The 18766-nt window shown below is 39.5% G+C and overlaps 1 protein-coding gene across 3 annotated transcripts in view; it reads right to left on the bottom strand.

Moving 5' to 3' along the window:
- ADAMTSL1 (ADAMTS like 1) overlaps positions 1-18766 on the bottom strand; it is a 542967-nt gene that overhangs the window by 137662 nt on the left and 386539 nt on the right. For all 3 annotated transcript variants that reach the window (XM_072154046.1, XM_072154056.1, XM_072154066.1), the window contains 2 exons: positions 8466-8511; positions 2097-2333 (listed from right to left, as the gene is read on the bottom strand). In XM_072154046.1, the coding sequence (XP_072010147.1) occupies positions 2097-2333; positions 8466-8511 (283 nt within the window). The remainder of the gene's footprint in view (positions 1-2096; positions 2334-8465; positions 8512-18766) is intronic.

Below are 18766 nucleotides of genomic sequence, written 5' to 3' on the forward strand. Positions count from 1 at the left end.
AGTCGTAATACTTTTCATTATCATCAGTGGGCAGACATCATCATCTCTTTTGGGGAAGGGGAGGAAGTTGGGGATAAACATGCACAGATTTATACAACATACAGCAGGGTTCAATAAATGCATGAAGTGCAAGATATTTATTCAATCTTTATGAGTAAATAATGGTCATGTCCATGTCTTTGTACAGAATTGTTAAATTTAATATCTATCGCATAATTGAAGTAGTATTGTACGGTGATCCGATTATGTTAGATGGTTAAAGCGCATAATACCAGACAGGAGGAATATTTGTATGAATATCTTGTATGTGTTTTTTTCTTTAATGTCTTTTTCCGATTAACTGAAAATTCAATAAAGAAATATTCAAAAAAAAAAAAAAGGATTATAATGAGAAAGAATTTGTAGCTTGAACCCCCCCCCCCCAAAAAAAAGTGGTTTTAATACTTGATAAATCTGCTGGAAGTGTTTTACTACTATGGGGGATGTTTTATACGACATATAAAAAGTTGCAAAAAAACATCAAAAGTCTCAGGACATAGATAAAAGTGGGGACTGTTTTCAACTTGTGGTAAATCTTGCAAGTAAATGGAAAGTTACATTTCATGAGTTAAGTCCTATTGAGAAAACAAAGTCAATGCAAATAATGGATTTGGTGCAAGCAGGGTCCATGTCAAAGGTACTGTACTATGTTCATATGGCGACCAAACATAGACAAAAAAAAACAATGATACATCACTGCCTTTAAGCAAATCACATACACTCACAGGCCACTTTATTAGGTACACCTGTCCAACTGCTCGTTAACACTTAATTTCTAATCAGCCAATCACATGGCGGCAACTCAGTGCCTTTAGGCATGTAGACATGGTCAAGACAATCTCCTGCAGTTCAAACCGAGCATCAGTATGAGGAAGAAAGGTGATTTGAGTGCCTTTGAACGTGGCATGGTTGTTGGTGCCAGAAGGGCTGGTCTGAGTATTTCAGAAACTGCTGATCTACTGGGATTTTCACGCACAACCATCTCTAGGGTTTACAGAGAATGGTCCGAAAAAGAAAAAACATCCAGTGAGCGGCAGTTCTGTGGGCGGAAATGCCTTGTTGATGCCAGAGGTCAGAGGACAATGGGAAGACTGGTTCGAGCTGATAGAAAGGCAACAGTGACTCAAATCGCCACCCGTTACAACCAAGGTAGGCAGAAGAGCATCTCTGAATGCACAGTACGTCGAACTTTGAGGCAGATGGGCTACAGCAGCAGAAGACCACATCGGGTGCCACTCCTTTCAGCTAAGAACAGGAAACTGAGGCTACAATTTGCACAAGCTCATCGAAATTGGACAGTTGAAGATTTTAAAAACGTTACCTGGTCTGATGAGTCTCGATTTCTGCTGCGACATTCGGATGGTAGGGTCAGAATTTGGCATCAACAACATGAAAGCATGGATCCATCCTGCCTTGTATCAACGGTTCAGGCTGGTGGTGGTGGTGTCATGGTGTGGGGAATATTTTCTTGGCACGCTTTGGGCCCCTTGGTACCAATTGAGCATCGTTGCAACGCCACAGCCTACCTGAGTATTGTTGCTGACCATTTCCATCCCTTTATGACCACAATGTACCCAACATCTGATGGATACTTTCAGCAGGATAATGCGCCATGTCATAAAGCTGGAATCATCTCAGATTGGTTTCTTGAACATGACAATGAGTTCACTGTACTCAAATGGCCTCCATAGTCACCAGATCTCAATCTAATAGAGCATCTTTGGGATGTGGTGGAACGGGAGATTCGCATCATGGATGTGTAGCCGACAAATCTGCGGCAACTGTGTGATGCCATCATGTCAATATGGACCAGCACCTTGTTGAATCTATGCCACGAAGAATTGAGGCAGTTCTGAAGGCAAAAGGGGGTCCAACCCGTTACTAGTGTGGTGTACCTAATAAAGTGGCCGGTGAATGTATATTCTCTGCAACCAGTTCTCGAATGATGACTTTTCAGGACATGGTTGTTTTCCAAATTATACCTTAATATCTTTATCATATGCATATTTTATTTAATTTCAATGGGGTATTACTTATAATAGCTTTAATGTACTCACCTGGCATAAACCACTTATGCACATGTCCAAGGACTCTGTGTAACAGCGGGTACCATCCAGAACTTTAGGAGCAAGTTCAACAATAAGAGATGTCCCTTTAGCTTGACATTTTAAAGAACATGGGTTCTCAGGGTCATTGTGAACTGGGAGCCATTCTCTGTAATGTCCTTGGTACTTGACATCATTGTGGGCAGAGCACTGTTGCGCCCGAAAATCTCCAGATTCTGCTGGACAATCCTATTGAACAGCAAGAACATAAATATTTATGCATTAGATGGATTACAATTGTCAATGTTTTATGACTGCACATGAAAAAAATAAAGAGAAACCAGTATCAAAAGTAATAAAGATGGAGCAGTTGTATACTTGGATGTTTGGATGACTGGTGTAAATAGAAGGTGTGGGGTCGAGCATGTCTGGTGCCGGCTCAAAGACACGGAGACCAGAATGCAGGGTTTGTAGGTGGATGAATGAACAGGTTGTTCGATGGAGTGAGAATTTAAACTAGTATCGTTTCAGAGATTTCATTCAATCCATTGGGTTTAAGGGTTTTTAAAGATTTCCTTTCTCTTGAGTATTTCAAACCTATTGGAGTATTCCTCCCCTATATGATCGATGGGTATGATGCTGTAGGTATGATTGTCTTTGTGTTTTGATTCTATATGTCTAGAAAGACTATGTTTTTTATATGTTGGCAACCAGCGATCTTTGTATCCTAAGAAGATCAGGTTGTTCGATGGAGTGAGAATTTAAACTAGTATCGTTTCAGAGATTTCATTCAATCCATTGGGTTTAAGGGTTTTTAAAGATTTCCTTTCTCTTGAGTATTTCAAACCTATTGGAGTATTCCTCCCCTATTTTGCTCATTAATGTATACTTTGCACCTCATCTTAACGGAAAAAAACGAAATGTAGATATTTTGCTAATTTATTAAATTGAAATATCACATAGTCATAAGTATTCAGACCCTTTTGCTCAGTATTGAGTAGAAGCGCCTTTTGAGCTAGTACAGCCACGAGTCTTCTTGGGAATAAAGTTTTTCCCACGTGGATTTGGGGATCCCCTGCCATTCCTCTCTTGCAGATCTCCCCCAGTTCCCTCAAGTTGGATGATGAACCTTGGTAGACAGCCATTTTCATGTCTCTTCAGAGATGTTCAATTGGGTTTAGGTCAAGGCTGTGGCTGGGCCAGTCAAGAATGGTCACAGCGTTGTTTTGAAGCAAATGCTTTGTTATTTTAGCTGTGTGCATAGGGTCAATGTTTTATTGGAAGGTGAACCTTTGGCCCAGTCTGAGGTCCAGAGCACTCTGTAAGAGGTTTTCACCCAGGATATTTCTCTACTTGGCCACATTCATCTTTCCTTCAATTGCAACCAGTCTTCCACTCCCTGCAGCTGAAAAACACCCCCATAACATGAAGCTGCCACCAGCATGTTTCACTATCAGGTTAGTACTTGGCAGGTGATGAGCGGTGTCTGGTTTTCTCCACACATACTGCTTAAAATTGACACCAAAAAGGTAAAACTTCTTCTCATGAGATCAGAAAATCTTATATCTCACAGTCTGGGATTCCTTCATGTTTTTTTTGCAAACTGTATGCATGCTTTCATATGTCTTGCACTCAGGAGAGGCTTCCGTTGGCACACTCTGCCATAAAGTCCTTAATGATGGAGGGTTACAGTGATAGTTGACTTTGTGGAACTTTTTCCCATCCCCCTACTGCATCTCTGGAGCTCAGCCACATGGAGCTCAGCCACAGTGACATCTTCTTTACCTCTATCACTAAGGCTCTTCTCCCACAATTGATTAGTTTGGCTAGATAGCGATGTCAAGTAACAGTTGTTGACTTCCCAAACTCCTTCCATTTAAGGGTTATGGAGGCCACTGTGTTCTTAGGAACATTGAGTGCTAAAGACATTCTTTTGTAACCTTGACCCGATCTTTGCCTTGCCACAATTCTCTCTCTAGGCTCCTTGGGCAATTCCTTAGACCTCATGATTCTGATGTGCTTTGACATGCACTGTTGTGAGGTCTTATAGACAGGTGTGTGTTTTTCCTAATCAAGTTCAATCAGTTCAATTAAACACAGGTGGACTACAATGAAGGAGTAGAACCATCTGAAGGAGGATCAGAAGAAAATGGACAGCATGTGAGTTAAATATGAGTGTAACAGCAAAGGTTATGACCATGTGATATTTCAGTCTTGTTTAATAAAGTAGCAATAATATCTACATTTCTGCTTATTTTTAATTATCATAGATGAGTTCACATTTATACAACTGTAATGTTCTACTACAATGTGCTCAGTGTCAGTTCCTAAAGGAGAGCAGATAAATTCCATTCAATCTGGAGCACTGGCTCTGTTATATTGCAGTGCTCAGAAACTTTGCCCAAAATTACAATTTATGTGATAAACGTGGGTGGGAAATAAAAGAATGTCAGAGACATCTGCAGTCTGCGAGTCTTACTTTAGGTATTTTATCCTTCGGGGTCAGAGAATAAAAAAAATCTACATGTTTTAAACAGCTTTTTCAACTGTGCACTATTTTTTACAATCTCTACTTCCTTTTGACATTAATCTGATCTTCTTGTGTCTCATGCGTCCTCTTCCAGTGATCAGCTATAACTTGTGGGACACTGGGTCAGAAAGTATCCAGTTTTCCTGCTGTGGCACCACAGGGGAAATCAAGCATTACACAGTGTATATTGAAATTATTGGGTTCCCTGTATACTCTCCACTCTGGCCAAGAGATAGGGACCCTCTGCTTACAATATAAATTGCATAAAATAAATGCCTCAGAATAAATTTGGCACATCTCCATGTGTCAGAAACTCAAATCTACACTAGCTAATCTTAATCCCTTTACAAGAGTGGAGTTGAGATCATCACCTTTTTATATATAATAGGATTCTGTGTTATCTGTATGTCAGTGCTATCTGATGAGGATATGAATACTGAAAATTGGACTCTACAGTCCGGGAGGTGTCAGTTTATCTTGAGACCCAGTGGTCAAAGTGGAAACTGTACTGCAAGATAATGCAAGATAATGAAAGTGAAAATAAAAAAAAAATGTTAAAGGAAACCTACCACCACGGATCTACCTCTAATGTATGTAAGGATAGCCCTTTTAAGGGCTAATTCTTTAGTCCCCTTTATCTTTTTCAATCTTTAATTGAGATAATATGCTAATTTACCAAACAGGCTACTGGGGCGTGGAGTAGCCAGAGCTGAGGCTACACGGCACGGCTACTCCACGCCCCAGTAGCCTCCTTGATCCTCCTTCCCAGACATCTTCAGCGTGCAGATACAAGGAGCTGCGTGCACTCATCCGCAAAGCCGATGCTCTGCACATGTGCAGAATGCGGGCCGCTGGCTGTGTGGTCTTGGGTCCAAAACCGGAGCTCCTGTGCATGGAACTCAGGCTATTCTGGTTACGGCTGCTCCACACCCCAGTAGCCTCTTTGGTAAATTAGCATTATAAAGATTAAAAAAGATAAAGGGGACTAAAAGATTAGCCTTTAAAATTGCTATCCTTACATACATTAAAGGCACCTACCACCGGATCTACCTTAATAGGTAGATCTGTGGTGGTGGGTTTCCTTTAAAGCTATTGTTGCTTTGTTGTAAACATTTTTGTTTTTCACACAGTAAAGGTCCTCCTTATAACTTCCTGTGTTACTTATAATACAGGCTACAGGTCTATTGAATAGCAGTTATTAAATGATATAAAGTGCAACATTTTTTGTGTATCTGTAAATGCTTGGCCCTGAGTGTCAACTGAAACTGCCAAGGGAGCTTATTATTAAGGCAATGACTCCACTATTTATGACACTAAACTACAGTTATTTCCTATTATAATGGTCTATTTCCATAGTGAGTGTGTGAACACCTTTTAACTAACTCCACATTTATGCTCTTATTACTTGCCAGTTACAAATTCTCCATGACAGTGGACTGTATAACTGTATGCAAAAAAAACAAACAAAACAAAAACATAATTCTGATAATTTGTGACTCTTGTCTGAGACATGGGAATATGAAGCCAGATTTAAAAGGTCACAAAATTTCCTGGCAAATTATATGCCATTACAAAAATATAGAAAATGTTAAATTACAAACATTTCAATAGCACCACATGAGTAAATGTCTCAGAGAAAACAAAATGTACTCTAGACTGTTCAGCCTGTATCCTGAGCAATCCTTTAAGAATCTTAATCATGTGAACTAGTGGTGCTGCACTAAACTCTAGGCCAGGTAATGCCATAACATAATGTTTACAGTTTTTTATGTAGATTTGATCGAGTAACATACACTATTGAAAAGAGGATCCCTGAAATATGTAGGGAAGTGGGGGCAAACCTATGGCACGGGTGTCAGAGGTGGCACTCAGAGCCCTCTCAGTGGGCACTCAGGCTGTTGCCCCATGGCAGAGTTTGCCAGACAGGGATCCTCCTGCAGTCCCAGGACTTGCCATGCTTAGCATTATTTTAATGTAAAGCATCCTGGTCTACCTGAGACTGCAGGAAGAGAGAGGGGGTGTGGACAGGGTCAAGTTATCATTGGAGCCCCTCCTGTGCTACCCCTGAATCTTCCTGTTCAGGGGGCTATCAAGGGAAGCTCCAGTGGCAATCCAAATTTCTTCTCCTTTAGACAAAGATATTGGTGCCCTCGGGCCCATTAAAAGCTATGAAGATTGTAATAAGTTATTGCTTGAATTGTTGTGTTGGTACTTTGCAAAAATATGCAGCTTTTGGGTTGCAGTTTGGGGACTCGACCTCTAAAAGGTTTGCTATCACTGATGTAGGGGGTATTTTTCTAGCCTGGAAGCTATGATCTCTTTATATGAGGAGGGTGAGCTAATTATTATACCTTCTCTCTTGATGTTTTAGACTATAGATGCAAAAATAGTCATCCCTCGGGTACCAAAGCTTCAACAGCAAAGAGAAGTAGAGTTAGTTCTATGAATGGGGCTCTCAGGGTCACCCAATATACAGCTGACAGATAATCTCATCTATTGTCTGGCAGAGGGTGCAATCAGCTGGTAGGGAAACTCAGGTGTCAAATTCTCCAAAATTTGATATTGATGACTTATCCTATGAATAACTCAACAATATAACCAAGCACAACATTTATAACAGATTACATCTAAGAGGAGGTCTTGTATGCACATATGGCAAGTAGAAAATATTGGGGCCAAGTTTCTTGCCTGTAAGTGTAAGGCATGAAAATGTTGCAATTTCTGGCACACACAATTGAAATTGCAACGTTCTGGTCCATCTGCTCCAAAAAGTAAGTGCGGTGCACTAAGGAATGAAGTGGCTTAGTGGTTTTCTGCAAGCCCTATTTTTTAGATTATTTAAGAAATCTACAGCAGCCAGAGACTGAACAACTCATTAAGACTGACACACATTTAGCTTCTTTGGCCCCTTTTGAGTATTTTTTTTAATTTTTTCCCTTGAGGCCAACAGGTCTTCACTTATTAAACATTACAGTATAAAATGTAGACTACAATCACCGCCATTAAATAACAATACAATAGGGTTGCACATTAGTCATAAGATTGGATAAATGGGTTGCAGTCGTGTTTTATCAGTTTTTATTCTGCAACTAAAAATACATTTATGACTCATTTGCATAGTGTGACTTTCTGAAGTGGCATTTTGTTCCACAAAATTCTTGGCATTTAGTTTACTGACACTGTCACACGGCCAAGTTTTACTGAAATCTATCCAAAAAATTGGAATACATAGCAATTCCTCATGACTGTAGTGTTATGGTAGATAGAACAGAGATAAAGAGACAGCTCATAGGTCAAGAGGAAGTGCACAATATAGTATAGGGCTGGCACTGTTACTTGTGGTGGATATGCTATTTATAGAAGTGTTTCCCAGGAAAATGTTTTCTGAGTAATACCCAGAGAGGATTTCCTGGTTTTTACTGTTGCAATTACGGTTTTATCTATTGATGGGCATTTGCATCCTGGGCACTGCTTCTTTCGGCCAGGAAATGCAGAACCATGTTACATCCTGTAAATATTTAAGTACCTCAACAATGTAATGGTAGGTCAAGCTGCATACCTGAAGTCCACTGGGTTACACAACCCTCAAGGCTAAATCATCATTCCTATAAGTGCAAAATATTGCCAGGTATAAAGAGGATTGAGCAGCTCAATGATCCGGCAGACTATTCTGCCTGATCTCTGGAGAGAGAGTGAGTGAAGACACCTTCCATTCAGCACTGCAATGGCTATGACAAACTCATACAACACTGTTGAGTGACACTTTTTTGTAATTATTCAGAGACATTTATACAGTATAGCTGTAGCTGCAAATTGAAGCACAATTTTAGGGAAAACAGAAAACAGCTTACCACATTGCTGCACGTCCTGTATCGTATGTTCCTTCCTTCGCAGCTTCTGTAAGAAATTTCTAAAATGAGTGATCATGTCCATTTTAATAAAATTTTGGCAGGTTTGTTTACAGATTTTTTACAGTTCCTACTTAACATTTTTGTTTGTAAATAAAGGGGTTGCCCAGCCACTAAAATGAAATTTCAACCATTAACTTGCTGATCTGTCCCAGTGATGGGACCCAATGGATCACTAGGACGAGGGTCCATTGTACCCCAAGTGAACAGTGCAGCCAGTCACACATATGTCCTGCTGCTCTATTAATAATGGCGCTAACGGAGATAGGCGAGCGCTGTACCCCACCACTGGAATCTCCACTGATAAGCATGTTATTCCTTATCCTGTTCTTAGGGGATAACTAGTGACTAAACAACCTCTTTAAGCCGTGGAATCTATATTTAAATAAGAACAAATACATTCCATATTTCTGTAATTGGGGAATACAAATATCAAGCTTTTTCGCTTTATCAAGTATATTCTTGACTTGTTCTGTGTCCACATTTGTGTTCACACTTCTGGTTTTCTGTTCGACCACAAGAATCTGTAAAATGACATACAATGATGCTTGCCAGATCGTATTGACTTACAGCTTGGGTTTTAATCATAGTGTCAGCTTATTGGAAACAACATTAGTGCATGCTGCAGAATTTTTAAGGCATTTATAATGTAATCTGCCACCAACAGAGAATCTGATGCAAATATAAATGTACCTTTATATAAAATTGATATGCATATCACTAACCAACTAAAATAAATAACCACCCCAAAAAAAACTTCATTAAAAACTATGATTAAAACGCATCGCTCTTATCCATAAATGGTGCCTTTCCATGGCTGCAATGTTAAAAAATCAGTTTATAAGTTGTATACTTATAGGCAACTCACCTGAGGTGCATACAACCACAGTAAATGAGTCCTGCATATTTACTGTTCCCTGAACTGCCCTGCCTTCCTGTTCCGGACTGACAGGTATCACTGCTACCACCATGTTGCTGGTATGGAACTAGTATTTAGGTACTGTCTGCCCATATTCAATTAGACACAAAAATAGCTTCCTTTACTTTCTCCTGCAGGTGCTGTATGAAATACTACACAGTAACTTGCTGGAACCTTGACTGAGACAGAGACCTCTGAGAGGCTGAAGAGAATTCCTATGAGAGGAGTGAGAGAGACAGTGGCTTTGCATGACTCTGCTCTGCTACATCATTAATTACTCCCTCAGGAAGGAGGGAGTTATAGTGATGCTGGCTGTGAAGAGAAATCAACCTCCCTCCTTAGCCCTCTCTTGGGAAATCTCAACAGTGTCAGTGAGGAGTATGCGGGGAGCTTGACTATATACTGGGTCTCCCTATCTCCAGGGCTGAAGCAGCGGACATCAATAAAAGGCTTTTTTAGAAGAATACTGGCTTTAATCCCATGGATAAAGGCATTAGTGGAACATAAAACTTATAGAGACTTCTAAAAGGTATCATGTGTGGTTTGTGGGTGAGATTGCTGGTGACCGAGTTCTCTGAGTGAAAATGGAGCCTTGTTTTATGATTTCTAATTCAAATTAAATTAGGGCCTTCCAGTGCTGCCAGTGCAGTCAAATTACTTTGACACACATTAAACCATGCAAAATGTGTACAAAACTGTAAAACTATAGGGAAAAAAACATAACAAAACAAAACAATTTGAAGTCAAAAGGTGGTGGTTTAGTCAAAGCATTGTTTAGTCTGAGAATATTGTTCTAGAAAAAGAATAAAATCATGCCGGTCACATTACCACAAGGAACTATAAACAGAAGCAGACGTCCAAGTCTAAATTATAGTTTGAAATTATTTGTCAAGATTCTCTGTCAAATGATTGTAGGTTAAAGTTTACGGTTATTCAGTCAGGTTATAGTCTAGACTTTGCAGTAATGTTAACTAGTTCCTGTTAAGTCTCATTACCAGAGTGTCTTAAGTGGAACAGACATCCTTAATTAAAGTTCCAGCAAAACAATGGAAATACTCCAGTAGTGCTATGAACAGGCAAATAGAAATGAATGCAAAATAAGGACTGTATTTGTATGCTTTTTTCTATTTTATCTGATCTACTATGGGACGAGAAAAATTGCAACAAAACATTCCTGTTTTTAGGTTACTTATATCAATGGGCATTTTGGAAATCACTTCAATATGCATTTTTCCCATCATAGTGTTGTATTATCTTATGGAGAGAACAATATTTTTGTATTAAAAAAAATAACAAAACATAACAGATGAAAATTTCTGGAAACGGATCTTTACAAAAGCCCCCAGAAAATAATAATCCTCAAAGCTGTTACTAATGGTAAAGGTTTTTTTTTACCTTAGATATGAATATAGCCAAAACAGGGCAGAAACTTTGCCTGATGCAAATCCAATTGAAGAGTTGTCAGAAAAGATACAGGTAAAGCAGAGGTCTACTGCCATGGTAGAGAAGGAGCACAAACCCTAAACTCCTGTCACCTACCTATCATACCTTGCAAATACCTTGCAAATGCCTCCAGTACTAACTGGGTGAACGAACTCAGATGGAAAAAAACAACAAAGTGGGCTGTAGAAGCAAGATCAGGCAAAACCGGGTCAAAACCCAGATGGAGACACAGCACAGAAACAAGAGAATAGTCGAGCAAACAAGCAGATGTCAGATACACAGAACATCAAAGCAAGTGGCAATAGTAAAGACACAAGTGTCGGAAAACTGAGAATTAACCAACATCATCTGATGGAAGTGGGCAGAATATAAATGAAGTAATGGATGCCACCCCCAGCAGCTGACTAGTTTATCAATCACTCAAACCACAGCTGCACACATGACAAACTAAAACTCTGACCCCGCTTTCTCCAAGGAAAAGAACCTAAAAGGCAGCTGTCAATCAAGGGCAGCCCTGTGTGTGCTTTACAATCAAAAAACCTGATCCCATACAGAATACTTGCAGAGCTATTCAGCAAGTTCTGACATGTACTAAAGACAGGCCACAACAGGTAAAACGACTGTAGACAAGGAGAATCTACAAAACATTGACCACCAAAGCATTGGCTGTGCCAGTAGATTTACTTTAACATATGGCAAATATCTGTTACATAGTGAAAATTATTTATTTGTTTTAGAGAAGTTCTTTATATTACATAAAAATTGATTCCTAGTAGTCTCACTGTGATGACACCAGAAGTCCTAAATGTGTTCTTTATGTCTGCCTTGTGATCTGTATTTTACTGACCACAATAACATGCCACATATCTATTTCCAGGAAAGGTGGTAACCTTTCCTCCTCCACACCTATAAAGAGTGCTGCCTCAGAAGACCTCCAGCCACCTGTTGCTAGCAACTTATTAGAATTCCTATATAATATGGGTAGTGAGAAACTTGCTTGTGCTGCTCTACAGGAAGCAATGCAAGTGCAGATTTGGAATTTGGCACATGCACAATCGAAACATAGCTTGTATAAATCACCTCGGTTCAGTGACATGCATATTCCTTCCAAAACTCACAATACACAAAAGTATATTTATCTCAGTGTATTCTGAAATCATTTAAATGTGTCTCAAGGTATGAGAAAAACCACGCCAATAACAACATAAAAAAACCTCAACAAGCTATATCATATCTCGACTCCTGACACTGACACATGGACATTCCATCCCTAACACATTGCAGGTTTGGCTAATTAATTCCATATATTACTATGTGATCTATAATACATAGAAAGAGAGGGAATCCTACTAACACATATGTAGCAACATTTGTATTTATAGCATTACATTTCTGGGAGGAAGAAAGGCAAAGGCAGCAAAGTAGTATCTCTGGAGACAAGCTTATGTAGACTCTTGCCCCCAACAAATGTACAACTTCAACAGGACCAATCACCAAAATCAGCGTGCCTTATTTTATCAGCAATTACTGTTGCAATTTGTTTTTTTTTCCTTTTTGTTTTGCCCAATCACCCATTCAAAAGACTTTTTTGCAGGCATCAAATTGTTGGCACATTCAAGAAATCTTATAGACAGTGTCAGAGGATCTTCTCAGTAGATTTATTCTGCACTCAAATTTTGCAGTGGTCTTGAAACTTGGCTTTCTTCTGCAGTCTTGGGTGTAGTTTTGCCTAATACAATAGTACTGAGCTATTTGCAGCCACCAGTTGTGATTATGAAACTGAACCATGACAAGAAAAAAGCAGGTACACCTGCTAGGATCAGTGTTTGGGCGCACACTGCCAGGAGTGAACATTTTGGTGAAAAGGAAAAGCTACCTTTGTTGCTCAAAGCAATAAAGAAATTCACAGTGATGATTTCTAAGGGAAGCAGGTCCCTCCTTATCTTAGAGTTCACAAGGTACGGAGTGTCTGAAGATCAGGAACTCTGGCGCGATTCACATAGATCGAGTGCGCAATTTCCTGCATGTGTCGCTTCCCCGCTCAGGTCCGCCGGAGTTCCCCTTCTTCTTCCTGATGCATGGAAGTGCATGTCTTGCGACACACTTTTAAAGTTAAATCCCGCACTAAGTCCCGCATATTTAAATCAATCTTTAAATTAAGCCTGTTACCTTAACCCCCTTCCAACACATTATTTTGACATTTAACTCAATAAATCATATTGCAGCAAATTTAAATGTAATATGCATGGTCTAGCTTGCTGTATCATGGTAGGTAACCAAATCATAATCCTTATTTCCTTTTTTTACTGGTTTGGCTTGTTTGATTTATGTTTGAGGATGCTAAGTAATTGTTCCATTCAATCCTTTTTTGGATATCAGCAGAGAAGTGGAGTTATTTTGTACACAAAAAAAAAACACAAACCCACCAATGCGCCACAAAAAGGATATGATAAATGCCCTGCCTGGATTCACAATGGAATACATGCAGATAATCACCTGTCTATATGCATTTTATTAAGTGGCACTCTTTCGTTGTAAAAGATCACTCAACTGAAGAAGTTCTTTTTGTAGCATATTATACAGAACAGCCAAAACGGCACAAATAGACTTCAAAATATTTCACTTGGACTGGAAATATAGGTATAAGTAGCGAAAATATAATATAATTAGGTATAGGACAAGGTGATACAGAATAGATATTGCAGGGTCCTCCATCTGTCATAAGAATAATAAGATCAGTTACTCAGATCCATTTGCAGTGAACCAGTTACTATTAAACTGAGCTCTCTGTTTCTGGTCCTAATAATGTACAACCAGCTGCAGATGAATTATCCCTCAGATAACTGCTAATATTTGTTTCAGACCTCTTTCTCTTACCTTAGCCAGAAAAAACCCTCCTCCGCATACAAAAATCTTTTTAAGTATTTTAAGATATGATTTGGCAGGATGACATTCACTTTTTACACTCTTCAACCATACACGCCCTGAGCTTCACCCTGTCCTGGAGTTAATGCAGGATTTCCTATAGGAAACAAAGACGTTCATGGATTTTGACCTTTTGCGCTTGCACACTAAAACATCTGTATACAGGGATTTCCCATTTGGTTAAATCCACATCTTTATTAGCAGTCTTGTGCCATTTTGCCTTTTTTTAATGGAACAACTTTTTTTCCTTCCTTGTGCGTTCCAAACACTGAATAACCTCTCGGCTTTCTAGCCCCCGCCCCCCTATAAAAGCTACAAGTTCCTGCTTCCATCTATAAAATATAGAAATCCAAGTACTGCAGGTTTCCTTCCTACGTTTTGTTGGGCTTGCTAAATCATTTTTAGACTATACAGTACATTGCTATAGATCGGAAAAAAGTTATGGTAGACTATTTGACTTGCAAGTCATAAAACGTACTGGACTTAAAGAGACACTATAATTACATTATTACATCATTGTGTGAGCATAATAACCTCAATGTCAGCTACCACACGGGTTATGTTTCTAATCTGAGACTGCGAGAAATTACAGTATAAAAAAATGAGACCTATGTGTTTTATATGTCTGTCTGCTTTACGGCTTTCACCTTATATGCATCCATCACAAAATACTCATACTACATAGCCAAAGAGTGAGGAACTGATTGGTGGACAAAAAAAAACTAATGACCAAAATTTATACATATATATATAATTTGGGTCAAAATACCCTTTTTCAGAATTCTGTGGGTGATGTCAATTTTTTTTAACACTGTAAATTATAAAACTAAGAACAACCATTGTTTCAACCTTATTGAAATGTAGGTAGTCCCCGGGTTACATACAAGGGTCTGTAGGTTTGTTCTTAAGTTGAATTTGTATGTTAGTCGGAACTGTATATTTTATCATTGTAATCCCAACCAGAACTTTTTTTGGTCTCTGTGACAATTAGATTTTAAAAATGTTGGGTTGTCATAAGAAGCAGGATTATCAATAAAGCGTCATTACAGAAACCATTGATAACTGTTACAGCTGATCACTGTAGCCTAGGACTAAAGCACAATAAATTACCAATATCCAGAGGTCTGTTTGTAACTAGGGGGTTGTATGTAAGTTGAGTGTTCTTAAGTAGGGGACCGCCTTTATATGTATTAAAATTGGCACTTTGCTTGCCAGTCTAATCACCATAATTTTTGGCATGTAACATGTTCTGGCACTCGCTTGCCTTGTTCCCGCAACAAGCCCAGATTTTTTTTAAAAGTGGCGTAAAAGGGACAAAAAGTCTCAATTTCTGGTGCTTGCTGTGCTCCATTCGTTGAATAGATATCACACATCAGTTCATGAGAGTGATTCAAAAACGAGCTGTAATCTTGGAATATAAATGTTTTTTTTCTCACAGTCCTGCTTCTACTGACAACACATAAAGGTATAATTACAAGGTTGTCCAGGGCAGCTACTTAGCACTTCAGTTTCTTCCCAATTATATGTACCAGATTGATCAGTGTCTGATGCTGGATGATAAATCTGTCTAGATTTAAGACTATCTGGTTTAGCTTTGCACCTCCAATTAGTTGACTGGTTTACAGCATAAAAATGCACCAAAATTTCAGCATGCTTTTGGAGCACACCCATTTTCCATTTTTTCCCAAAAAGCTACAGCCTCTTTCGTTAGGCCACACTCTTTTTGTTGTAGTGGTTGTAAAATTTTCTAAAAACAGTCTAAAACTCTTAACAAAAGGTGCACAAGACATCAGGGCACAAATTAAGATGTAATTCTGTCTTAAACTGCTTTTTGTTTTGTTTTATCTTACAAAAAACAAATCACTAAAATAATGTTTTTTTGTATAATCAGAAATAAAATGTTTATGCAAGGTAAATGATGTCCAACCGCACTAGAAATATGTATATGTAAAAATACACTTTCTACTTCAATATAAGCCAAGTTTTTCAGTACAAAAATTTGCTTAAAAACCTAACTCAACTTATACTTGAGTCTATTAAAAGACCCAAAACTCTGTACTCACCTTTACAATGCCCCTAAACAGGTCCTCTTCTTTCTTCTAATGCTTCCCCCCTGTGTTCCTGCACAGTGCCTGTGCTCGCACCAGCAAGAGACTGACGTCATGGTGCTTGCAACAGCAGCATGCAGGGACACAGAGCCAGAGCATCGCAAGCAAGAAGAGGACCTGCTAGAGGGCGTAGAAAAGTACAGAGTAGCCTGTAGCCATACCTCGGGCAGGGGCTACAGGCTATTTACTAGGGTGCATGGCCTGGCTGGCTGTATCCTGGGGGTAGGGGCTGCTGTATATATACTGGGGCAAAAGGGCTGGCTTTATACTGAGGGAAAAAGCTGGCTGTCTATATACTGGGGCCAAGAGGCTGCTGACTGTATACTTGGGGGCATGTGCTGGAAAGCTACATACTAGGAGGGATGGACTGGCTGGCTGTATACTGTGGGCATTGGCTGGCTGTATACTGTGGGCATTGGCTGGCTGGCTGTATACTGTGGGCATTGGCTGGCTGTATACTGGAGGCATGAGATGACTGGCTGTATACTGGGGGAATGTGCTGACTGGCTATATACTAAGGGGATGGGCTGGCTGGCTTTATACTGGGGTCAGGATGCTGGCTATATAATGGGGTCGGTATGCTGGCTATATACTGGGGGACAGGGGGCTGGCTAGCTTTATACTAGAGGACATGGGCAGGATAGATATGCACTGCGGGCATGAGTGGGCTGGCTAGCTATATACTGGCTGGAGGCTGTGACCAATGCATTTCCCACCTCGAGTGCTTATACTCGAGTCAATAGGTTTTTCCAGTATTATGTGTGAAAATTAGGTACCTCGGCTTATACTCCGGTCGGCTTATACTGGAGTACATACAGGATTATATGTTTACAGTAAGTGTCAGGTAACATGTTATACTATATGGCTGATTTTTTTTTTATCCCAAATTGGTATTAAAGAAATCATTACAAATAACTTGGAAGTTGCCCAATAAAAATGATAGTCATATTGTAATGTAGTCAGAAAGCCACATAAGGCTCACAACACACAAGTCCTCAACTTGCTTTCTTAACCACAAATGCTTAGCATGTTTGAATGTGAGCATATCCATATTTCCAAGGAAAACAATATATGACAGCTCCAGAAATTTGAGCCTGATTAGGTTGCTGGAAATACAATTGAAGAAAAAGTATTATTTGTCCTTGTATCAGACCATCTACATCCTAAGCATGTCCCTGTAGCATCCACTAAATTGTAATTCATTATGCAAATGATAAAACCAGGAAAATCACCCTGCAATTAGCACCAGAAAAGACCATAGCTTAAATTCCACCTGACACTTCATCATGATGGAGTCAATTGTTAGCAATTTGATTTAGGTTGGAGTCACAAAACGAGCCAAAGGCTGGGCCTCAGCCCAATTGCATATGTGTTTCCATTGTTTAAATGCAAGACCCGGGCACTGGTTACCGACTGCATGCGTTTCTATGGAAATGCGTATGCGGATGGGCTGAGGCATACCGATTGTATGTGTTTGTAAACGGAATGGAAATGCCATGTGTGACCGCAACCCTGAAACCTCTAGTTCCCTTTTCTGCTATTTCCAGCAATTTTCATAAATTCTACTACTAACTATTAATATTTAGGTAATGTACACATTCAGTAGGAAATGTGTAAAAATGCTGTCACATCTGGGTAACTCCTCTAAATGACGACTTATTGGTACACAGGTAACTGACAGTCTATTAGGTAAAACCACCACTGTTCTGTAGTTATCAAGCTTGGACTTTGATGGCTGAGCGGGAGTAATGTGATACTTTATTACACAGCATACTTTTTAAGAATGTGCCACCACGTAATTCTTGGCCACATTGAGGGAGATTTATCAATGTGTCGCACCTTGGGGCACATTTACTAAGGGTTCACGGACAGCATTTCCATTGGGTTTCCCGACTATTTGGCGCACGTGATCGGCAAGAGGAAGGTGAACTCTGGCGGACCTCAGCAGGGCAGCGACACATGCTATAGGATATCAGACGCACGATCTTGGTGAATAGCGCCGGACTTCATCCTCGCCGGACAGTCCAGATCGGGGATCGCGACAGGACCGGGTAAGTAAATGTGCCCCATTATATCTGTGCAGAGTGAAACTACACAAGTCTTCTGCTGCGCCTCATATATCAGTGTCTGATAATGGATGATAAATCCTGTATAAGTTAAAACTGTGGAGATCTACTATTTTAATTTTATTACTTCATCTAGTTTGCTACACAAAAAAAAATATTTTTTTTGGCATGACAACTGAATTTTTGGAGCACACATTTTTGCCATGCTCCTTTTCTGAAGTGAAGTCAGAAAAATACCAATAAATGGTCAAAACCCTTAACGCTGAGACCATTTTTTGTTTTTGGGTTTTCATTTTTCACTCTCTATAATTTTCTTATTTCTCCATGTAAAGAGCTGTGTGAGGGCTTGTTTTCTGCATAACAAATTGCACTTCATAGTGACGGTATTTAATATGCTATGCCATGTACTGGGAAGCAGGAAGAAAATTCCAAATACAGTGAAATTGGTGAAAAAATGCATTTGCGCTGTTTTATTGTGGGCTTGGATTTTAAGGCATACTTACTTATAGATCCAGGCATTGTGACGGTGAAAACTTGAAACTTGGAAAATGATACTAATGCGCCTGAAGGGCTCTGGGGAGCTATACCAGAGCCCCTCTATGCTGCAGTTTCAGAGGCTGTTAAGACAAGCTACAACAACATTTATGAAGTTTTATAAAGTTATAGATATCCTTAAGGTGTCAGTCTCAACAAATCTACCAAGGACACAGAATGCCCCTCTCTTTTCTTAATGGTTCTGCTCCTCTCCTCTTTTACTACTATATTGGTCCTGCCACATTTTGC

The sequence above is a fragment of the Engystomops pustulosus genome, chromosome 1 (assembly GCF_040894005.1).
Source record: "Engystomops pustulosus chromosome 1, aEngPut4.maternal, whole genome shotgun sequence".
NCBI lineage: Eukaryota > Metazoa > Chordata > Amphibia > Anura > Leptodactylidae > Engystomops > Engystomops pustulosus.